The sequence below is a fragment of the Chiroxiphia lanceolata genome, chromosome 2 (genome assembly GCF_009829145.1).
Source record: "Chiroxiphia lanceolata isolate bChiLan1 chromosome 2, bChiLan1.pri, whole genome shotgun sequence".
Taxonomy (NCBI): Eukaryota; Metazoa; Chordata; class Aves; order Passeriformes; family Pipridae; genus Chiroxiphia; species Chiroxiphia lanceolata.
In genome coordinates, this window is record NC_045638.1 from 17059034 (window position 1) to 17084270 (window position 25237).

Sequence of the window (25237 nt, forward strand, 5' to 3'; positions counted from 1 at the left end):
TATTAAGCATACTTATTTACTTAATCTATACAGAATCGAGTAGATAAAATTTCAGATTCACATTAGTGAAAAATCTCTACAAAATGTTTTTGAAAAGCAAAACAAAGACTGCCTATTCATTTATCATTTTTCCTCATGAAAGCAGACATGGGTTGTAAAAATAAAGCAGTGTGTTTAGCACAAACTAGATTTCTGCATCACTTTTTTCACAGTTATTTCCATCTACAGTCCAAAGAGGTAGATTTTCTGCAACACCTGAGAATTGAACTGTAACGTAACCAGGTGTAATGAAAGGAAGGACAAAACATTAGAGATACAGCCCTAACTTACTTGTGTAGGTATACACATATTTGGGTCTTGAATCGCATACAATTTAGCTTTTTGCAGCTTAATCGTGGTGAAACTTGTCAATCAGGCCCCAGAGTTTTGACAATTAGATACACATCTCAGGCTACATCAGTTTAACATCCCAAGTGAAACAATTTGTAGTAGTGGGAGAAAGGCAGTAACACAATACTTAAAAACCCTACTGGAGCCCATTTGGCTGCAGCCTGGCAGTGCAATAGCCTGCAGTATGGCAGATCAGTGACAGTGCTAAGCTTATCCCTTACATCAATTTTTTTTTAAAAAGAACACTTTTTAAGCAATGAAACTCTACTGACTGGTTTCAGGAAGCAAAGTACAGCTTGCCTTGACCAGATAAGTTGCTATGGTATGAGTATGTTGAGGGTAGGAAAGACGAAAGAGATCCCTGTTTTAAAAGATTTTTCCTTGGGGCGTTCTGCTTCATTTACATGTTTAGTCAGTAACAAATATATTTGTATTGCTGTTCTATACATCTGTCACTTCTCTAAATGAGCCCTTTAAAATATTCTTGCAGCAGGGACCAAAAATTCACTCTTACCTCCATATAGAACAAGCACTATAAAAAGAATTGTTCAGGATATAAATGTCCAAATAATAAATTGTAAAAATAGAAAACTGCACGTCCTACCTTGCCAACGGTATGATGCATCAAATACAAAGTTTTTCACCTTTCCTCAGGAAAATTACTTCATGCTTAGTGTTAAGCTGAAAGCCAGTTCTCAGAACAACTATTTTTTCAAGCTTGATTCTATAAAGCACGTAATTTGAACAGCAAGTCTGAAACACTTCTTTCCAGTTATTTTTTATGCCATACGGTTAGCATGATCAACATTTCAAAGCTCTGAGTCTAACCTGACTGACTGCTCACTGCTACCTTCTTTTCATTCCTGCATTGTGCTTTGGATCACAAACACCAAACCCACACAAATCTAGGAGAAAGACGGCCAGCTTCTCATTTGCTTCATTTCAAAAATGTCAGTTTTGCACAGTTCCTCTTAGTGGTATGAGCTAAAACACATTTATAACCTTACCTTCTCTCAAAGACAGCTACGTTATTTCAACTTACATTACTATAGGAAAAGAATAAGGAGCTCAGTGCAGCCTGAACATTCAAGTAATTTAGCCACTGAACTGTCAAGGTCATTGGGGTGGGAAGCTCGTTGAGATGTGCTTGATTCAGAAATTCCCTCCCAAGTAAGTGCAAAGAACTTTAAGTACCAGAAAAGGCTACACATGTTCGTATTTCTTAAAATGACAGCAACCAAAACTATAAAGTAAATACGTGGGAACTAAAGTTAAGGGTAGCTTGTAGTTATATCACGCGTTGCCTTGCCAAAAAAATAAGTGTTGGTCCTAGTTTCTTTCAGAAGAAGTCATAGTCACGGTATCAAATTTTCTAGGAAAATACAATATGGTTTAAGGTTAACAAGGAAGCTTTGCTTGTGGTATGTTAGTGTAAGAATGTGAAGTACCATCTTTACCAGATAACCTGACTGGGAAGGCACTCTGCCAACTGGTACAGCTTTGGGGTTGAATGTGCAGGAAGTTCCACACTGTACTTCAGGAAAAGTACGTGAACTTTCATGTTCAACTATAACAAGAATACGTTTAACTAACACTTTTTGCAACGTATTTGTCACAATCCAGCTATTAGAGAAAGCCTATTTGCCAGACTCCTGTCTTCCACACCTGCAGCAGTGAGTTTCTACTTTCCAGCCCTCCAGATAATCCAGATATTTGCTTAGACAGTAATGGATTTTCCTAGTCAGGAAAACCATGTGGTGGACACACTACAGCTAAGAGGGAAGGATGTGACCAACATCTGCGCAACAGGCTCCACAACTGCAAAATCCCACTCAGTAATGTCGCTGTACATTTTCTCACACATTTAACATTTTCACAGGTAGGGCAAACAACCCAAACTAACCTTTATGACACAACCCTGAGACATCTGCAACAAGCTGTACACCCTGTTTCACCAGCTGCAAATTAATGGATTTCAAAGCTGTGTTTTTCATACCACAAAGGACATAAAACCCTTTACACATATCTTTTACTATATTCTGGACCTTTACTTTCTCATTCATATGTATGAAAACATACTAGGGGGAAAAGTCGACATTTTTTACTGGCCATTAGACATCCTTATGTAGATAAATTTACTGGAAAAATTGGTAATTTTTAGTATACTGAGTGGCAAGTCAATGAACAAAACCAGAGTGCTGTTCTTTAAAACAAAAAAGTGACCTGCTGCCACCATTTTCCCCAAACGATGTTATATCTGTACACAGTCTTTCATGACAGTGATTTGTGTTGTGGGGAGGAAACGCACATGCATCCTTTTATGGAAAAATATTTTCTTTTAAAAAATGAGGCAGATGTGCAACACAGTTGTGGAAAATTTATAGTTTAAGCTATTTGAAGCTGCTATGCAGCTTCCTGTACCACATAAGTCCAGTAGTTCTAAGAAAATACAGATATGGTAGAAAAAGTAAGAAAATTTTCACCACAAAACCAAATAGTTACCACCAACAGAGAAAGTTATACACAAAATATATCTCTCAATACAGTGTTTACACTTCATTTTAGTCTACAGATTCAGTGCCAGGAACAGGACTTGTTGAGACAGTCTTTTCGGAGCTATTTGCCGCACGTGATTCCACATCAGGTTGGATTCCTGGTTCCGTGTCAATGGGAGTTCCCAGCTCCTCATGGGAGTTGAGTGTGCAGGACTGCAACACCTGCACAGCTAGATCCACATCTGCTTCTCTAAGAGACACCTGCTCCTTGAGCACCTCCACCTTCTCATTCAGCTCGTTCCTTTCCGTCTGAAGGGCCCTGCACAGCTTCTCCAAACGCTCCAGTTTTATTTGAAAGCCTTTGTATTCTTTATCTCTTACTGTTTTCTGAAGGACAAAAGAAATAGAAGCTCTGTGATACAACTGGGGTTTTTTTCCTAAATTAATGAAAAGAATCACCACTATTTAATCCCAAATATTAAGTCTTAATTAATCCCGCAGGTCAAATTCCAGTTGAACTAGAGCAAATTTCCTCAGAATACTTCACCTAACTACACTTCAGATGGTTTGTCTGAGCTGAAGTGGCAATGGACACCTTCAAAAACAAGCAATGAGGACTACATGACTATTTAATGCTATGTGAAAGCTAGGCATCAACCAGGACCCTGATATTTTCAAATTTATCTCGCAAAGCAGTCAATTACAACCCATATAATGGCAACTACAGGTGGGAGAAGGGCACAGAAGTAGGAAATCTACAATCCAGCAGCAGAATCCAGGTCAGAAGGTACCATACTCCTGGCTCTATTAACTAGCTCCTTATAAGAACAAAAAGATAAGCAGTGCTATAAGCAGAACCTACACGACCCAGCATGGTTTGGCAATGTCACACCTCACACACCTAAACTAGGCCTTAGGCAGTGCAGGCACAACTGAACAGCACCACTCTCGCCGACTACAAGTAATGGCACCTCATGACCTCAAAAGCAGCAGCAATGCAAGAAAGCAACTGATCCCTTACACGTGGGTTATTACCTTCATGTCAGTCTCGTACGTCTAAAACAGATTTTTATTGCAGCACTGGTTGAACTTTACTCAGAATATTAAAATTCATTCAATTCATTCAGCTCCTGTGATTTCATACACATTATCCCACCAGCGAAACAGTAACCAATGTGCCACCGGTTTAGATTTACAAAGCAGCCTTCCATTTTCCATGCTGAGGACAACAACACCTTACACAACAAAAAACATAAGGCCGACAGTCCAAGAAGAGGCTACTGTGTACTACTTCCCATTCTCTAAAGCTGAAAAACTGTATGAAGTTCTCTAGGACTCAGACTCAAGCCGAGCCATACTGCTGCTTAGAAGTTAATTACCTCTTCAGCCATTTGCAGAAGAGCCTTGTTGTTGTTTTCCCATTTTGTACGCCACACAATGGTTTCCTTTTCCAGTTTCTTAATCTTCTTTGTCATCTACAGAAGATAAATAAAACATTTAATTTTGTGGCTTGTGTTGCAACATAGGTGGTTTTACATGAGTAATTTGTCTTCTAAGCGTTATTTTCCAAGTCCAGTTTGAACAGGTTATTTTGGAGAAATGTTTCTGCATAAAATCAACCCCGCAAATACATATTCTGCATTCAAAGAAAACAATATTGAGTCTTAAAAGAAACAGACTAGCAACTTCCAAGTACAAATAATAAAAAGATCCAGGAAAAAAAGTTTTAAAACATAAGCACAGCCAAAGAGAACGAGAAGTATTATTTGGTAAACCACTGAAATTAGGATTTAGATATCATGCAAGTATGTAAAAAAAATAGAAAAATTTACATTTTCTTCCATAATATGACAAATTCTTATGAGCTATCTTATGATCCAAATTAAATGTCAAAATACTCCATATATTTTCAGAAGGCAAAAAAAATCTAAAATGCAACCCACTAACAGCATGCATCTCTTTATTATTTTTTATAATATTTCTATATTACTTCTCTATTTTTGTATTACTTTTCATAGGTAATCCTATACATACCTTCTCCATTTCTTGCCTGAAAGTTGTAAAGAGCTCATTACTTTTTGCCATGGTGGTCTGGAATTCTTCAAACTTATCCATATAAAGAGAAAGCTGTTGGAAAAGAGGCAAGAACATTAATATGAACAGTGGTATACAAATACAAAAATATTAAGGTACAAGGCAAAATTAAATTGGAAATAGTAAAACATGAATTTCTTAATCTTTTTTTAACTATCCTATAATTTCCATTTGAGGAACACGCAGAACTTGTCTGAAAACATGCCATTCAAATTATATGTGAAGTAGAGTTCTGTGTTTACAGAACAGCAATATATTCTGAACTATGAAAAATACTATGTTTAATAAAATGTTGGAAGACATCACAGTTCATCGTTATCTCATTTTTACCTCTCCACTGGAAAAAAATGATCTGTAGACATGCACATCTACAGGAAATTCAGCACATGGTTAGTGAAATTAAAACTTAGGAAATACCTACCTTTCCTCCGTAACCAGCCAAAGCTAATAACCAAGGCTGGGACAAAATAAACATGATTGATTCCAGAAATCAAAATACACACTGGCAACCAATGTAACTTACCCACTGAGCAAAAACCATGGAAAATGCATATTGACAAGAAATTAATGTAACAGTGAAAAACATTACACTTTAAAAAGTCAAGAGCATTAACATTCGAGACAGAAAACTTCTTGCCCTGCACCAAGAAAGAACTGCAAAATATGTTTAATAACATAGTTTTTAAAAAGTTTGATTCTTATTTAAACAACTTAGTGTGTGATTTGATGTTCTAAGAATACATGACCATTTAATAGAAACTTCTTATTCCTACTGAAGAGTAATCAGTTCTCTCAATTCTTACATTGGGGGATACAGGACAATACATTTCAGAGCACAGAAATATTGTATTTTGCTCTATTAGCAAAGGAAATTACACAAAAGGAATTAGCCCAGCTTGTCAGCAGTACATCCTCATTCTCTGCCATTATTCTCACTGAACTTTCTAGCTCGTCTTATTCTACAAAAAATATCTGTCAGCTCCAGGAAACCACAAACTATACTCACTGAAAAAGCACAACAAAAAAAGCAGTGAGATTTTAAATAAAGGGTAACCAACTAGGAAAAAACCATAAAAGACTAAGTGTGGAAAAAAAGGACCTATTTGGAAGCATCTGGATACTCGTATGTTCAAGTCCGATGAAGATGTGTATGATTACACTCAACTACACACATACACACACACTTTAAACATAACTGTTGGAAAGCCTAGAAAAGAATTAGACACAGTAAGCATGGAAAAAAAGGGCATGGAACAGCTTTCAAAGAGACTGCCATGGTTTAAGCCCAGCTGGCAACTAAGCACCACGCACCTGCTCACTCACCCCAGCTCCTCACCCTGGTGGAATGGGGAGGAGAATCAAAAGTAAAAATTGTAGGTTGAGGTAAGAACAGTTTAATAATTTAAACAAAGTAAAATATAATAAAAATGATAATAAAAAGGAAAAGACAAGTGATGCACAATACAGTTGCTCACCACCTGCTGCCCAATGCCAGACCCCATGCCCAAACCCCATCAGCCCCTTTATGGGCAACTACCCCAGTTTATATACTGGGTATGACATTCTGTGGTCTGGGATATCCCTTTGGCCAATTTGGGTCACCTGTCCTGGCTATGTTCCCTCAGTTATTTTGGAGATTTTTGTTACCTCCTCAGTAGCAGAGCATGAGACACAAGAGTCCTTGACTTAGGATAAACACAACTTAGCAATAGCCAAAACATCAGTGTACTATCAGCCTTATTCTAACACTGAACCCAAAACACAGCACTGTACCAGCTACAGAGAAGAAATTAACTCTATCCCAGCTGAAACCAGGACAGAGACTTCATATAAAACCTCAACTAAAGCAGTAACAGACATGCAGTGAACAGAATAGCTACTGTTTCTCAGGTGCTCTGATGCTGCATGAAACTACCATTTCCCTGTGCCTTACGTGCTGACTTCATGTGTGGTCAATAACTGCAGGTCAGACCCAGAACCAAAGCCCAAAAACTGGAGACCATCTCTCCTCTCTCACAGAGGATTTTGCTGTAACATTTATGTTACAGTAAACAAGTAATTTGAAGCTGCAAGTTTTTTCTGTGGGCAGAGATATTCAGGTTACTAAATCTGAATAACTACAGGGATAAATGTGACACTGCTTGTTCCCAATCCTCCATCCTTCTGGGATGAGATGGAAACAGTAAGAAACAGATTCTAAAACATGCCTGGGTAAAATCCCCATCCAACTCTTTATAGTCACAAAGGCCTCTCTGGTCCTGAACAGCTACAGAAAAAAAACAAAGATAAAAAGAGAGAACAACAGCTTCAGAGAAGCTAAACTTTCTTAAACTTTTCTTCTTAAGGTTTCATATATTCTAGTCTTTGTAATATTAACACTATTGGACACTAACTCCAGAAATTCAATGTTTAGCACCTTCCAGTAACAGTACTCTCCAGATGTATTAAACAGCAAGTTTACTGACCATCATTCATGCTTCACTACTGAAGAGCTACCTACTGGAAATTAAACATAAGACTTAATTTAAAAAAATACCAAGTACTTTTCACAAGCATCTGATGAATTTAAAGTTTTTTCAGATGTTGCATTATGTTCACTACAGTCTTGGTATTTTCTTTTCAGAACTGTTACTGAAGATCTCTCCATTAAAAATGATACCTGTTGCTTCAGCTGAGCTTCCTGTTGCTTCATCTGTTCACATTTGTGTCTGGACTCTGTAGCTTCTTTTAGCAGCTAAAAAACAATGCAAAAAAGCCACATAATGAAAAAAGTATTCCTAAAAATGGCTTAACTTGATCTACGATGAAAAATAAATAAACATTAACGTCACCTAAGGGCTATTCAACCATGTTTTCTCACATGGGCTTTTCTACTTCTATACTGTACTTTCATATATACAATTTAAAGCATGTATTGCCATGCAGAGATTTTTATTGACTCATGCAACCAATAAGAAAAATGTCTCAATGTTTCTATTTCTGTAGCAAGTTTGAACCACTAAATTTATTAACAGTTCATTAACAAACTGTACGTAATTTATAACTGTTTTGTAACCTATTTTCAACTTTCATTTCTCTAGTCACTAATAGTACCCTTACAGACTAGTTCAAACCAATTTTGCTTCAACTTGTCACCATTTTGTAGGTTCATCTTTGAAGATATTTTCATCAGCTTATGACTCAGAAATTATGTTAAAAAAATAGAACAATCCAACACTGATCATTTTAAGACTGTACAGAAAAAGCAAGGCTTTTACCTAGAAGTTACAGATACACTGTAAGAAAACTGCTTAGAAGACTGCAAGTAAATTGCTGATATCAACATACCAATAAAATATCATCCATAGGTTGGGGGGGGAGCAGACAATGCAGAAGAGCACATGCTGTATTTTTTATTTCTTATGGCATAAAAACAAGAGATTACAACTCTTGACTGCAAGAAAGTACCTTTGGTGTTTCAGCCCATTTCCCAGCTCAAGAAAAGTCTAAATGACATTCAGCACATTTGCTGAGAAAATGCAAGTAGTAACATTACTTACCTATTAGTATGGGCATTAATATTTTAAGCATCATACACAAAACTTATATTTCAGTCTCATTGCTGAACTCTATCCTAACTTTCAAAAGACAGTCCCCTCAATTTGCTGTATTTGGTTTAAATCATGGAAAGTCTGGTTTGGTAGGTTTTATTTCTTTTAACATGGAATTCACTTACAAACTCCCGTTCTCGCTGATGTTTTTCCTCTGCTTCCTTAATAAGTTGAGTAGTTTGCTGAAGTTTGGCATCCACAAGTTGCTGCTGCAGTTCCTTATGTTTGAACACTTGATCAATATGCTAAAGGAGAAAAGAAAACCACAGTAGTCAAATACAGAATCTGCTAGTCAATGACGGTAAGTGTAGTGTTTGGGGAGATGGACATTGTTTAGAAGTTTCACACAAAAGAAAAAGCAGCAGAAGAAGTTTTACATGCTTTTTTTCTCTATCTCCATACATTACAATCACCTCTTTTTGCCCTTCACAGAAGCCAGGTGCCTGTTTTTACGAAATTGGTACAATACAATCACTTCACACCAGACATTTCAAAAATCCTGTAGCAAGCAGTCTACATCCTTACTTCTAAAGTTGGTTGATCTACCTCTAATCCTAACTGTACTTTGTTACTTCTAAAAGCTCTAGTCCTCATAATTAAAAAAAGCTCAAAATAAGCAAAGTTTGCAACAACTTTATTTAACTGATGAAATTCCGCCAATCACTGAATATTTGCGGTCTTACTTCCATCTCTTAAGTAGCACAAGGCAGCTCCCTACCTTTTCTCTTCCCCATATACTCTCATGGTAGATACAAATATTCCATCATCGCAAAAGGTGGGGAACTAGTCTACAGAGAGCTTTCTAATTGATCCAGATTTAAAACAAAACAAAAAACCCAAACCAAACCAAAAAAACAACCTCTCAGAAACAGTTGAGAAATAATACTCCAAAATCTCCTGTGCCAACTAAGAACCAGCCAACTAATCTTAGCTGTAGGACTCCATGGAGCTCAGTTCTCTCTTGGACAAGGAGAATTGGCTGTTTTCCACCACTGTAGCTTAGGCAGCTAGCTCACAACCTGGTGCCAATTAAAGCCAGCTCGGTTAGCCCTATAGTAGAGACACTTCCATGATACCAGGCCAAATATATTCTTAAATGATAGCTTATTTTGATTCTATGCCATCAAGAGCAGCTATATACATAAGGGAGCTTCCCAAGAAAACTGCAACCTTAATGAATCAAAAGAAATAAGAGAATAACTCTTATATCCCCCCCATTATAATGTGAAGTCATAATTTTTAACAACTTCAGCTATTACTATGTATTTATGTTGGAAGCAACCTTTGGAAGCCATTTAGCCCACTCAAACCAGGGTCAGCTTCAAAGCCTGGTCAGGTTACGCACACCTTGCCCAGCTGAGTTCTGAATATCTGTAAAGACAGAGATTCCACAACCTCTGGACAACTTATTTCTATTTGCTCACTTTCACTGTGAAAGACTTCTTCCAACGCATCTTCAATTTAGATATTCAAATCCAGGCAGGAAAGGCAGACAGTGGGCCAAACAGCTATTAATTTTTTCTCAGTAGTGAAGTAAAAAGAATAATATAAAAAATTATATATACAAAGGCTGTAAAGTATGGGAGGTTTTGCTCCCCTTTCAATAATTATCTCATCCTTAAAGTCAAGGAACTAATAAAATCCCATTAGAAGTATAGTGTAAGCACCTCTTCTCGCAGTGCATACTGTTCAATGAGTTTCTTCAGTTTTTCCCCCAGTTCGATATTTTCCTGTCGGAGTTTGGCATTGTGTATATCATGCTGTTCCAACTGAGCCTGAATTTCATTCAGCGTAATCTGGAAGTGTGCAGTTGCTTCTTTCCGTCTTTCTTCTTCTTCACGTGCTTGCTGCATGTTTTCTTCCTTTTATGAGAGAATATTAAAAGTGTTCAGGTCAAACTATGCACCTTTTTCGTATTTTTGTGTCAGAAACAATGGTGATAATTCACTCCTGTACTGTTTCAAGTTCTAGAGTGCTAGAACTAATACAAGCCACAATCATAATATGCTATGCTGACTATCCATGTAAAGTGTGTGGAACAAAGAAGCTAGAAATTCCAAAACTTTTAGATAATCTTGTCCTTACCATTACCAACATTACTGAGAGGCTGATATTAAGATGCTACATAGGTACCTTTGCAAGTGTCAGAATTTCTCAGATGTAAAAAACAGCATTGATACTATAATGAAATTTCCTACAGCAATCACAGATAAGAATCTCTTGGCTTTTTTCCATTTCACTCCCATCCATTATATTCCGACAGAATTAAGCCTTTTTTGATACCCTGCCATTTCATGCTGCTATTATTTCACTTGTGCTATTTTTTCCAGCAGTCATCAGGACTACTCCCAGAAAAAATACGACAAGATCAAATACTGCAAGTAATATGAACTGGTTTGAGGGGGAAAAAACCCCAGTGAGTCAACTATCCCCACATTCTTTACCTTAAAATCAGCTACACTTAAACCACATGCCACTCATCTCCTACAGGTACAGGTAATGGGCAAAGTGGCAAGTAAAAAGCAGCACACCTGATTTAAGGAGTGACCAGCAAGTAATATTTCCACCACCAGCAGCACTGTAATTTATGTAAACAAACTAACCTTCAAAGTTTTGTTATGACGCTGAAGCTCTCGACAGAGAGATTCCAATTTGCTACGTGCCAAAATGGCCTTGCTATGCTCACTCTGCAAGTGGACTTTCTCCTTCACAACTTGTGCTTGCTTCTTCTGCAGTATCTTCATTTGCTTTTGAACGTTCCGGCTCTCCTCCAACTAACATTAGAGAGTAAATTTGTTAAATAAACATAGGTGAAACTACCTTTATGTATCTAGATGAGCAGACTGAAGAAACTTTTAAACATTTTGGATTAAAACAAGGAAATTAAATTTTATTAAGACCCAAGCTGATCTTAAAGAGAAATTACCATAATCCTGCAGAGAATTCTAAACGTATAAGGACAAAAGATGAAAATATACTAATTCCAACTTAAAAAACATTTGCCTTTGGGGAAGAGGCACCATGGACCTGTCATTGACTACGAGCTATCAGCCTGCATTTAGCTACAGGGGTAAAAGTAGCCCTGAGAAAGGAGGATGTGGCAAATACAATTAAAGGCCAACTGAAACTGGCTTTTCAACAAGTCACAACTTTTCCCACTCTTATCTGGAAGGTACACACAGCCGTTTATTCAGCAGGTCTTGTTTTTACTATCAAAAAGAAAAACCACATAACTGTGCAAAGCAGAGTTCCTTCTTATCAGCAGGAGCTCCTACCAAGAGAAGCAGTAATTGATACAAGTTTGTGAAATGCTATGGTATTTCAGAAAGGAACAGACAAAACTAGCTGCCTTGACAAATCAAGTCAAATACTAATAACGCTACAAAGCCCAGACTTTGATGACTTAAGAGATCTGCAGTCTCAACCATCTGAAGCAAAATTTTTGTTCTATTTCCTTTAGCCTGTTTAGATGGTAGATAACACAGTTAAACTCTGTATACATATTTCAAAATCTATTCTATAAATATCCAGTGAACAGAAGTTTCTTGCATTAATGTCTCATTGACAGGAATATCCATTACACATAATTTTTGGGCTCCCTGAGAAACCATGTTCAGAGTCTCTTCTATTGCAAAGAAGGCAACAACATTAAGTCTTACACTGCTCCTCATTAGATAGTGCCTCAGCCTCAGGACACCACAGGAAAAGAGGGCTGGCAATGAGGAACATCACTGTGATAGAAGAATAATAAAATTCTGGCTTTCTGAAAGAGCTCAAAATAACGCACAGAAGAACGAATAAATGACCTCCCTGACAACAGTAAATCAAATGCATATTTAATCTAGTTTAGGGAAGAAGAATGTTAAAGAAATATTTTCACATCCAAACATAAAAAGCCCTTTCCTTGGGTGGCCAGAAAACACCACTCCAAGTGGCTCTGCTGTTTGCATACCTATGAAACTTCAGGCCTGTAAAAGCGTGCCAGTGTGAGACACATCACCATGGATGCAAACCTTCCTGCATCACAGACTGATCTCCTGATAGATTCCAAATTAGGAAAAAAAAATTGTTGAAGATCTTTTGCCAGGAGAGAGGCATTCCTACCTTTATTGTACAGTCCTTTTCATGAGACACCACTGAAAAACCTGACAGTGAGCTTTAAAGATGATGAATCTTTAAAAAAAGAAAAAAAGCATTGTAGGTGCACTGTCATACACAGTTCAAACCTCTGCTGGCATTAAAGCTGACACCTATGCCAGTGGTTTACCACCACAATCATGAAGAAAAAAATGCATCTTAAAAGGAACAGTCAGATCCAACCTAAACTTTCTAAGGGAAACAGCTGTACTTCTAAGCCTAATTTGGCCAAAACAAAGCTACTCTTACACCCAGACAAGCTCCCACCCAGATTCCCAGCCACTCTGAGCATCTTGAGGAAAGTAAGTGGTTTTCTACGGTGGTGACTATCTACGGACTCTGAATGCTTACTGAACCTATCGACTGCGGATCATCTGCTGGGAGGACAAAAAACTTAACGCGATCACATCTCTTCTGATTGCCAAGCTGCTTGAAGGAAATTACAATTCATTTGGTCTAGTTGTTCCCCAACTGTTTTGAGATCTTTCCTTCAGCAGTGAAACTCAAAGTGAAGATAGTGCAGACGGTTTGCTTTCTGCAAAACTGAGGGATTCATGCAGGCCTAGCTCCTCATGCAGGCCATCATCATCACCAGTGCGAGCTGAAATGGGAGCTGTTTGCTCAAATACAAAAGGCATCACATGCACAAGCAATTGCCCACAAGAACCAACTCATTTATTGCATTTTTCTCTCACAATATGAAAGCTCATTTTTAAGTGGGCTCCCCCGTCCTTGAGTTGCACTACAGAACTATTATTGTTTTTCATTTTAATGAAAGTGACTTCTTAGAGAAGCTGCTGGTTTTGAAGGAAATGAATAGATGTGAACAAGAACATGTGAAGAAAGAGCAAGAAAAACAAAGCCAAAATGTAACAGACCTCCAAGGAGGACTCGGGATTTCCTTAACAGAACTAATGTAAGTCAGTCCTTAAGCAATTAATATTGCCTCTGTGAGTAAAAAGATACCCACTAGATCATCTTCAACGTTTTGGAGACATTATTAATCTCAAAGGAAAAAAATTATTTCAGGAAAATTATGTCATATTGTGCAGCCATTATGTCATTTTCAGAAACACTTGCATATGATACACTTGACATCTACAGAAAGATAATCTTATGCTTTTGTCAAGCTTTTCAATTATGTCTTTAATTCATATTCATTTTATAACTACAAAGACGGTGGGAAAACATATGCACACTGTATTTCCAGTCTTTCCATTCCCGTCTGTCCCTGTCTCAAGACAAACAAGTCAAGTGTTGTTGTCTCCAGGAACATTCTGCAAAGTGAAACTTATGAGCCTTTTCCCCTACCCCTCTGATTTTGTGATCAATTAATGTAGAGAATAAATTATCATTTCGCCTACTTGAGGTAGGAATGCACTTTATGAACTGCTTCTTTTTGGGTTGTTAGTGAAGAAATGTATATTTTTCTATCCATTCCTTTGCATGATCAGGAAGCACAAAGCAAAATCTTTCCAACGTCCCCTATTCCCCAAAAATCACTGGGTTAAACATAACTGAATATTTTTCCCCCAAAATCTCTGTAAGACAATATGTTCTCTTTGTCTTAAACATTATCTTATAAAACGTTAGCACAAAAGCATTATCAACAGATAAAACTAGGAAAATGATTACTTCCAAAAGAACTCTTAGCTTTTCTGTTAATCCTAATAGTATGCTTCAACACCAAGATATCAAAACCTATTTTTAATTTGGGTTTAGGCAGTCACATAGAAGTGAAATGACTACAGGAAAGTTTGGCTAAAGCAATATTCATAGTCAGCCTGAGTGTCCTATTTTTTTTCCCAACATTAAAAATATTCAAAATCATTAACTGTCCTGTATTACTTGTGCTTGCATTCCACAGTTAATATTAACACATGAATAACTCCTGCTATCTTTACAAATTACTTACCAAATCAGCATACTTCTTGCACAAAGCTGCCAGCTTTTCCTCTGGAGTAGAAAGTGTATTCAGGGCTTGCATTAATAATAACACTTCTTTTCCTATGAAATGGATGAAAGACAATGATACTGAGGAAAAAAAACATACCAGAAAAGCAGCCTGTCTTTAGAAGTAAAATATAAATCCATGAGAAATTAGTGAGTTAAGTTGCTCTCTGGTTTGATAGCTGCATAATCCTAACTGATAACAAATGGGAAATCATCAGAGCAAGAATAAAATTGTCTTGGCTTATGCGCCATTCAACATCTTACATAGCAAAAAATTACTTTACTCTTAAAACCACAAAAATATTTCGGTTTTACGATAGCACAGATAAAAAGAAAAAATTGAAAAAATGAAATATAAAAGGTTAAGTTTTGCTATTAAAGGATAATCACACAAATTTTTTTAATAAGCTCTTGGAATTTAATTATCAGCTGTGCTTTGGCAGCATTGAACACCGCAATCCCAGATTCAAACCAGAAAATTAAAAAAGTTGATTAGCAATTACCACGTTGTTATTATTATTAAAGTTCCTATAAAAATAGCATTGACAGCTGAAGGAGTCTTACATATGCATTAAGAACTATCTTCTCCTAAGCAGAAGTGCAGAGTTTCTCAAAGTATCATGTTGAAGGTGACAAGTTTTTGGCTACAGAGTAAATCTGAGACAAAGCAAATGCGTTTAGCTATTTGACAAAAATATTAAAGCTATTTAAAAATCAAAATGCCAAAGAGAACATACCCAAAGTTTTCTCTTTGTGTTTTTCACTCTCTGGATCTTGTTGGCCATCAGGTGGATCAGTACGGGCTTCTTCTCTCCCAGGAGTCTCCTCACGAGACTCTTGGGAGCAGCATGTGGATCCCAGGTGCTTTCTGTTCTTTGTGATATACTCAGCCTCTTCCAGTGTGCCTGTGTTTTCCAGGCCATAACAGTTGGACTGCGTGTGCTGCAGTGCTGTATCAGACAATTCACTGCATTTGCTCCTCACCAGCTGATCCTGGTTATTCATTCCCATCTCCTGAGATCCAGCTTCTTCCATGGTAGCACCAACCACCTTTAGAACAGAAAGGAGGAAGTGGAAGTAAATAGTCAAGCAAATGTGCTTAAAATGAAAACTTCCAGCCTTCTTTTGCATGGACAAATTAGAGTAAAATTTAAAAAAACCAAAACCACTTGCTAGGAAGTCTAAAGAAATATACATTAATGCACTGCTTCAATGACAGAGAGCAAGAGCTTAAACGACTTCAATCACAATGCCAAATATGACTGGTAGCTCTTAACGGGAGAATATTGGTTGTTATAACACAAATGATAAGCAGGATCAGAAGCATATCTGGTTTTGAAATGGTAAAATTTTCATCTGTGAAATCATCCAAAAAGTGAATATTAACTGGTGTCAGATTTGGAGTCCTATTACCTATGGTTTTTAACAATTCATTAATTCTGCTCAATTAAACACCACTTTCTCTGAAGACTTCCGAAAATGCAAAATCATTTAACCAAAAAGTTAAACAACACCAGTTGTTTTAATGTTGCAGTGACACGTTCATATTTTAGAGCAAAATACCTGATGTTCTTGATATAACACTCTATAGCTTATCAAGCTGCTACAGACCCTCTCTCAATCACCTGAACAGCATTCTCAATTTCTAAAGATATTTAAGGCTGATGAGAACTTCAAGGGTGTTTGGTTGGGTGTGGTTTTGTTTTGTTCATTTCATTACACTGCAGAGGCTTGGAACTATATGGAGGTGGCTGGGTATTCTTTTCCTGTCCATTTGCAACCCTACTATACAACGTGCATTGATAGCTAAAAGCATGATAATCAGAGCTGAACTCACTTTACTGCCAAAATAAAGGGATCCTTCTCGGTTTTTTCAATGAACCTAAAGTAAATTTCCTTAAAATCACAAGGAATTATAAAAACAGGGCTTGTTTATATGCAGTTATGCTGTTTAAGCACAAATTAATTTCAGAATATCTTACATTTTCATATTTAAAAAAGAGCTAATTCTTAAAGCCAGGAGTTTACACTGGGTTTTATATTCCGCACAGGACTGGTTTTTTCTTCAAAAGGAATTTGCCAACATCAAAGGAACGCAGCCAACACTAAAAACATATTGTGAGATATATTTTGACTTCCAATTTGTTCAGTATCCTTGTAAGAGTTATTTAAAAATCATTAAACAAATATATATCCTTTTTGCAATGTTCACACATAACAGCTTTGTTGTTCTCTATTCTCAAAGTAAGTTTTTTGCTTTAGACCTTATCTTAAGGTAAGATCCATCCTTGAGAAGATGGAATTCACACAGCACCTTTCACACAGGACAATAAGCTTTTTAACTGCAAATAATCTGTATAGATGTTAAGAAGCAACTTCTGACTTACCAAGGAAGATTCACATTGCACAGCTCTTTACAAGTGTGGAAATCATGCACATGCTTTATGGACAAATATAAATGCACTGCAGTTTTACCGTCCAGTCGTGTCAGACAACACACTTGATAGATGCCTAAAAAGGTCATGCATTAATTGAATTGGTGTGACAAATAACCAATTCCAATGTTTTACATCTCTAAAAAGTCAACTGTAAAATGGGCATTTTTTTTCCCTTGTCTTACACTGTGGGTCTTCCATGGGCATGCAAAAGGCTTACCCCTGCAAGTCTGAGGTCAGCTAAATAAACAAGATGCTTCACAAAAATGGACAAGAAATGTGAAAACAGCACAGCTTACTTAACCTTTCTGTACAAGCCAATGGTTGAAACCGTGGCAGAGATGTTCTCTATAAACCATGATTCATACACAAGCCGAATATAGTGTGCCACATTAAATTGACAAGACAGGAAAGACCTGAGTATTCTGAACACAGCATGATACCAGAGCACCTGCACTCCCAACATAACAGCTGAAACTTGCAGTTTTTCCATCGCATAGAACATGAACTGATGTGCCTAAGAAGTCTGGCAAAACACAGGGAAAGTCTGCTCTAGACTCAAAAGTTTCTGGTTTGGCACAGCATTTCCACACTTTTTGATATTCATAAACAGACTTAAGAGTTTCTTTTTGAAAGCAGAGCACAAAACTGCCAGCAGCTCTAACAGGAGCTGACAAGGCCTGACTGGCTGTGGTTACACACTGAACAGCAGCAGTGCCCAAGCAGCTTTTGCTATCATTTCATTCCCCTTTTTCATACCCACCTCCTCTGTGCTAGTAACAACATTCATGCAACTTGTTCTAACACAATTTACAGCCAGATCAGTTCCTCACCCCAGTTCACTGCACAGCAATAGGCAATCCTGCCAACCAGAAGTGCGAGCAGGATGACTGGAAAGAAGCCAAAGCATGAGAGCCACTAAAAAATAAAAGTCCATCTAATCACAGTCAAAGCACAAGGAACTAAACATCAAATACCTTATCCTCACAAGTACATAGTAAACACAGGCTACTGAACTACTAAACACCGTCGAGAAGATGATATTCATGAGAAGCATTGCTTCAAATTTAGACAACCGAAAAATTTTCACTGCTTTTCATCGGAGAAAATTCTGTTGTTCCTGGGGAAAAAAAGAACAAATACTGGCAGGGGCATACATGTGACCAGTAAGTCATGATATGCCCATCTCTCTTCTAGCAAACCATCATAATAACCTAAACATCAATTCAGAGCTGGCAATTCACATGCATATTCTACAGCATCTGGAAGTTTGACGAAGTGAACACCACCACCTCATTAATTCAGCAGAGCTTTTTGTTGAAGTCAAATTAGGTGTCAGTTCAATTTTTTACTGACAATTATTATTTCTAAACTCTTGAATATTCTCTATCCTATGTCAAAAAACCCACTAGGATTTTTAGAATTTCAGACTCATTCTCTGAAGTCTTAACAGAGAAGTCAGAAATAACCTCTCAGAATACTAAATTGAAGAAAAATGTTTGTGTACAAGTGTCCTTCCAGTCTCCAATATATTTGAAAATTGTAAAGATGGTGAAAATACACAGTACTGGTCAACTTTCTTTCAGTTTTCCAGTGAACATGGAACTAATCCAAGCTTACTGACCAGCAAGTATGCTCCCTGCAAAACCAAAGCTCAGTGTAGCAGCAGACAGGCTTTGTAAAAATATCCAGTTTTCTTATCTTAAATACAATTACAAGTTACTGACCACAGGTTAGAATACTGTATTTAAAGAAGTGGTTCTACCAGCAGCTAGAACAATCTGATAACAAAAAAAAAAAAAAAAGGGGTAAAACCAAACCAGAGCCCCCCTCCCCCCCAACCCCCTCTTTAGTTAAATTCTTATCCATCGAGCTGTAGTCCATAAGTTCTAGCAAATCTGACAGCAGTGGCACGACATATTAAAATTCTAATTTATTTAACCTATATCAGAAAGGGTTTGTTTTTCTTTTATAAAACAGAAGTTCTGCCATTGCCTGACAGGGGCCACAAACACTAATATCTAGATGATTTCCTTATTATGACTAACAAAGAATTTTCTACATTAGCTGTCACTTTAGATATTAAAAACCCTAACCAAAAGTCTAAACAGCCTTCATATACTCAATGCTATTATTAAAACACTAAAACTACAGGTAGTGTCAGATTTGGTCTGTATCAAGCTTCAAGTTGCAGCAATAATAAACATCGCATCAAGAACATTTAAGTACTAAGCCATGGTATCATATGGTATCATATCATATCATTGAAAGTGCTCCCTCCTTACTGAGGCAATGTTTTGAAAAACCCCAACTCTTACCTCTTATCTTTTCAAATGTGTGCTCATCAGTGAACTTCTCAGTTTAACATTCCAGCTAGAACAGAGCACTTCCCACAGCACATTGTATAATAGCGCTGATTCAGTACTGACTGAATAAAAACAAAACTACCCCAGCAAAGTCCTTCTACTGAAATCACTGCTACCTTTTCTAGCTGCTACCACGCTCTCTCAGCTTCCAGCCAGCTTGAGCCTCAGGTAGTTCATAATTCTGACAGAACAGAATCAGATTATTATACGCCTAGAAAGATTTTCAGAGAGGCAAAATGGGTATGTTGCACAGGAAAAGCGCAACTTCATAGGATCATAAAATTATTTATCAAAATTTTATCATTAAAAAATAAGATATTTCCTACCTACCTAGCTGTGAAACCAGCTATTACAAGATGCTGACATTTCTGAAAAGCATATCATCTTCAAGCTATTTAAGGTAGAGTTATAGGACAACCAACTTCAGGATGACTGTTAGAAAATTACTGGTAACAATGCTCCTGGCTCACCCTGGAGTTTTCATTCAGTCTTCTGCTCTGTTATTGCAACTTATACCTTGATCAAAAAAGGCACACATCAGGAAAACTCTACTTCCTTCATACCTAAAAGATCAGAGTACAAGACAGATATCCTATTTATGAAACTGGCTATGACCACAAGAGCCTAAGCCAGCTTTCATTCAAACAGTACTGCTTCAGCAGCATGAGCTGCACATAAGGATAGAACAGACACCTGGGTGGAACTTGTCCTACCACCATGCCAAAAATGCATCAAACCAAAATTTTTTTTGTTCTACTACCTACACAAGTCTGTAACACAATGCTACCTAAAACATACTGTGCTTATTGTCAGTTCTATGTGTACCTGTATTCCATACTCTGCATATATACACATACTCAATCTTTCCCTAAACCACCTAAAAACACTTCTCTGTACCTTTTATTAAAAGAAACCATAATTAGTAGCTACACCAACATCTTTTTTCTCCTGTATGTTAGCCAATTATCCTAAAAAATATAAGCACTAGCATTAATCTATCAAAACATCTCCTACATACCCATAGTAGCAGTTGGCCTGTTCTGTGAGAAGATTCTTACAATCTTAGCCTTTGTAATTGCTAATACTTTCAAGAAATATCTTGAAAGCTTTGGAAGAAACAAGTGTACATAACTCAGATTTTCACAACTGTAAGACAATCTAATTACACAAGTAAATACATAATCATTTGCTCAGCATCAGGCTCCAAAAAAGACAATTTGGACAACACTGTTCAGCCGACTACATTTTCAAACTTACTGCACATGCAACTGGACATAAAAACTTTACATCCCTTATCCTGACCAATTACATTAAAAAAAAAATATTGTGGTAAAAAAGTATGTTGCATCTCTCATAAACGTTTATGATTCATACCAAATTTTAGGCTGCGGGCATTCCAACAATTTACTTTTCCCTCCTAACAGAGAAAAGCTTACTTTGAAAACATGAACGTAATATACTTTTCTTCAGTGCAGATACTCAAGAAGACTTTATTTAACATAACTGTATCAACTATGTCGAAAAATCAGTCATTCTTGGTAGCAATTTTAATTACAATTTCTGCAGGAAAACTGCCATTTTAGGATGCCACAGAATTTAAGTTTGAATTTTATAGCAGGTACACCTTCATCCACTGGTTCAGACACAATTATTCAGAAGCATGTGACCACAAGACTAGCTTATTAAGTTATTTCTCCCTGCAATACTTCTCTATACTGTGCTCACTGACCTGAGTGATCATGTAGTCTAATTATACCTTTCTGAAAACCTAATGGCCTCTGAGGTGGCTTCCCCACTGAACACAGATCTTAGTTGTGAGATCTGAAAGTCATCTCAAGCAAACATTTCACCCTGTTCTGTCATTACATTAAAAACTATGTTCTATGCACTCATTTATCTACTTTCAAAACACTGGATGAGGCACCTGCAGTATTGCTCATCTCTAGTTTCAAAGCACTGCAAGGTTAGAAGTCCCAACGCAGCAGGAAGACAATTAAGAAATACCTGCTTTCAAAATTTGTATTTTACCTTTATAAAAGTCAATACAGACTCAATGCTAACAGAATTCCACTATTAATACTGTACAATTCAAGATATGCTCTTTGATATTGGTTCAGACACCTACATTCTCACCTGAACCCTGCTTATGGCCCTTACTTTTTCCTGTTACCTTTACCACACTTCTTTTTCTTGCTCTTTCAGTGGCCTCATGACACAGATGGCATGCCTACTTTTAAGAAAAGATTTTTTATTTACCTCAAACACAACCACAAAAGAGAGGGAAAAAAAAAAGATGATCTCTCCCCTCATTTATCTTAAGACATTAGAACACTGTAGTGGTGCATCTCTCACCCCCTCACCCTGGCCCCAGGCCACAGCATGATCTCAGAAATGCTCCTTAAGCCTCGTCCTTGAGGAACTGCACCTGGGCTGAGTTCCTCTGGAGTTTATCAGAAACACTGTCTGCTCCCAGGAACTACAGATGTCTAACAAGCTTCTGGTTTTTAACAAACAGCCTTGGAAACTTAGTTTTCTTACCTGAATAACAACTCAAGTGGAACAATATTTTTGTTACCGAACTTTCAAAGAAAGTTACCAACCCAAAACTGTGGCTAGGATGAAAAATTGTTATGACTAAAGCCCAGTCTCTTGAGACCTTATAAACAGCGGTCCTAGGTGAGATCCCTTGAGCTCTCCTGGACCACAGTGGGCTGTGGCCAGCATCTCCCTCTGAGGGGGCACCTCTCAGAGTCAGCAAAACCCCCAAGTTTGCTATCCTTGGAGGACCTCTGCCGAATGCTGATGGAGCCTGGGCCGATACCACTCCTTGAGGATCAACTCTCTGCCCCCTTAGAAGATGGAAAGGCATTTGACGTGAGTACTTCCCTGGATTTGAGGGGAATTTTTCACAGGTATATACCTGGTACATACTCTTCAGGTCTGTGCACATGGAAGTGTGAATATGCTATAGTATCTGTACTGGGAACGTGTGAATCTCTGAGATTCTGAAGTCCTTAAATTAGTAAGTAAGTGAGGCCTGCAAGTGAGTTACTGTTGTGCTATAGTAAATGCTACAGAATCTCTTGCTAAATTGTTTAACTTAAACTATTGATTAAGCTGTTAAAACCTTTGGCCTAAACTGTTGGTCAAGTCCAGGGCTAAGTTTGGCAGGAGGGTCCACTCTGAGCCTTGTGGCTCAACAGGAGGGTCTCCCTTACTCCTATTTATCCTTACTCTTTCCAATCCTTCTCATTTCTCCCCCCTTCCTAAGCCTTTCAAGTAGACAATTTTTGGTTCATTTTAGCTTAGATTGATTGATTTTAGTGTGATTTTAATCTTTGTGCTTTAACCATGCAGTAAGTGGTAGAGGTAACCTTACCAATGAACTCTGTCGTCCTTTCACTTTTATATGAAAACTGCTTTTGCTGGTGATTCTTTGAGTGACCTAAAAAATTCGTGACAAACACTTCCTGTAATTCTAGCAAAAAATTCACTGCAGGAACTCAAAACTTACTTGGAAACTTTTAGTGCATTTACACGCAGGACAAAGGGCTATGAATTTCACCAACCCTTTTTTAATGTAAGCATCTAAGACAGGTGCTAATTAAGAAAACATTTAATATAGCACGAATCACTTCCGCCAATGAGGTTTCACTTCCTCCTTACTATAAACCCAGTATTTTTCTAGTCATCCACAGTATGATTCTGGAAAAAGCAGGGTAGACAAGTTCTGAATTCCCAATGCAAACAGGTCACAAGGAACCTAAAAATAAAGAAGCTCCTGTGTATCAAGGCAGGGGGAGGGAAATCTGCAAGAGAGTGCTGAACAATTTTTAATTCAGAGAAAAAAGTTCAAAGTAAAATTTGCTTTACATTGCCTGCCACATTTCACCTCATTTAAAAATGAAATTCTGTTTGACTGTGAATATTTGAAACAATATGGAATGCAGGTTTGTTTGGGGTTTTGTTTTCTCTTTTAAATATCATCATCATCTGATTTCATAACAGTCATTAAAGTTACTTACAAGTCACTTCTTAGTAAAGATCTCCAGAAAACACACAGCAAAAGACGGTGCTTTCATTGAGGGAAAACTAGCTCCGAAGTCTCCTAGACCTCTCTCTAGCAGCCAAAGTAAACAACCACCAGCACCACGAAGTTACTATTTCTGGGATGCTGTTATCCTTTGCACCGCAGAAAAAAGTTACTGCAAAAAGCCATTTGAATTTGTGTAAGGACACAGGATGAGATACTTAAGCAGCACATGAGATTACCAAGGCAGTTCTGTCACGGAAAACATCCAGTGGGTGATATTACATACAGCCACTGAATTGCAGCATATTTTAAGTTTTTGCCGCTCCGCGACCAAGTAGCTGTATTTCATGCTTTTCCTACGCGGACGCGCAACTAGAAATTACTGTAAAATCGCAACTAGAAATTACTGTAAAATCACTGGGGACATCGCTACTTTCAGTGTGGTTTCGGCAGAGGAGGTAAAAAGAGGAAAAAAAGGCCTTTTTTTACCTATTCCGGGGGGTAAGAAAACGCTCCCGCCGCCCCCGCGGGCAGAGCCACCCTCCGCTCCCACCGGGTGGGGGCACGGGGGGGTCTCCGGCGAGACCCCCAGGGAGGCGGCGAGAGCTCCCCCCGGGCCGCGCAGCCCCCGCACCCGCCACGTGCTGCCGCCCCCAGCGGCCCGCGCTCAGCAGGGACCGCCCCGCGCCCCCCGGGCGGCACGGAGGGGCCGCCCCCGGCCCCGCGGGGTAAGCGCAGCTCCCTCGGGGGCCACCGCCAGCACCTCCCCGACACACTCCCGACCTCAGGGACAGCCCAGGACTGAGGCTGCCGGGAGCGGCGGGGGCACTGCCCGCCCCTGCCCCGTGCGCCCGGGCCGGGCGGCCGCGTGGGGACGGGGCAGGCGGGGAGCGCGGCGCCGCGAGTCGGCGGGGAAGGGGAGACGGAGCGCCCTCCCGCCGGGCCCCGACCGCGCAGCCACCTCACCTCGGGGCTGCCGCTCGGGGCCGCCGCCGCCTCGTCCCCACCGCCGCCGCTCGGGCTCCGGGTCCGCCGGGTCGGTCCCGCCGCGCCGCCGCCCCCGCGCGTCGCCATGATGTGACGGCAGCATCCAAACAAGTGCCGAGCGCGGGGCACCGGAACTGCTCCCCGCGGAACCGCCCCTTTCCCCGTTTCGACCAATCGCCGCGTAGCTCTGCGCACCACGTGGGGGTCCATGCCCCACCCCGCCGCGAGGTGTGCCGGGAGCTGTAGTTCCGCTGCGGAGGGCCGGGGGCGCGGCATGGCCGCAGGGGAGCGGCGTCAGTGGGGGCTGGTTCCCGCCCTGTGTCCCGCCTCCCCTGTCGCTATTCCTGCCTTGGGCACGGCTTTGAAGTCGGGGCCAGCCCAGCGGCGTGGCCGTGACGAGGCAGGGCGCGGGGCGGGGCCCGCGGGATGGCCTGGGGTGGCGGCGGGGTCAGCAGAGTCACGGAGTGGCGCACGTTGGAAGGCACCGCAGCGGGTCCTCTGGTCCAGCCTGCTCGGGCAGGGTCATCCCAGAGCACATGGCACGGGATCGCGACCAGACACTCCTTGGGTATCTCCAGTGAGGCTCCTGGAGATCCTCAGTGAGACTCAGCAGAGTTGCTGCTCCTGCAGGAGAAGCAGGGCGTGTGTGCGGGGGGAGCGAGGTGCGCAAGGAAGTTCTGCCCGGAATCGCTCTGCAGGAGTAGCCGAGGCCAAAGCTGCACGGAGCCTTATCTCCTGGAGATGCCGTGGGTGTGGC

The 25237-nt window shown here is 39.3% G+C and overlaps 1 protein-coding gene across 2 annotated transcripts; it reads right to left on the bottom strand.

The window, feature by feature from the left end:
* Window positions 1–24567, bottom strand: TXLNG (taxilin gamma). Of its 2 annotated transcripts, none has more exons than XM_032677274.1 (10): window positions 24460–24567; window positions 15397–15709; window positions 14622–14713; window positions 11173–11343; window positions 10237–10431; window positions 8695–8814; window positions 7639–7713; window positions 4920–5012; window positions 4265–4360; window positions 1–3272 (listed from the first exon to the last, which is right to left on the bottom strand). In XM_032677274.1, the coding sequence occupies exons 1-10, from the start codon at window positions 24565–24567 to the stop codon at window positions 2952–2954; spliced, it is 1584 nt and encodes a 527-aa protein (XP_032533165.1). In that variant the 3' UTR covers window positions 1–2951. The 2 variants fall into 2 exon arrangements, with proteins under 2 accessions (XP_032533165.1, XP_032533172.1); XM_032677281.1 differs by lacking the exon at window positions 24460–24567 and adding an exon at window positions 22840–22889.
* Between the last annotated feature and the right edge of the window lie 670 nt (window positions 24568–25237).

Coding starts and splice junctions, on each gene's coding strand:
- TXLNG (XM_032677274.1), bottom strand. CDS start 24,567: ATGGCGACGCGCGGGGGCGGCGGCGCGGCGGGACCGACCCGGCGGACC. Junction 11,344..14,621: donor GCAAGAAGTATGCTGATTTG/GTAAGTAATTTG, acceptor CTCTAATGTTAG/TTGGAGGAGAGCCGGAACGT. Junction 5,013..7,638: donor AAGCTCAGCTGAAGCAACAG/GTATCATTTTTA, acceptor CTTTTCCAACAG/CTTTCTCTTTATATGGATAA.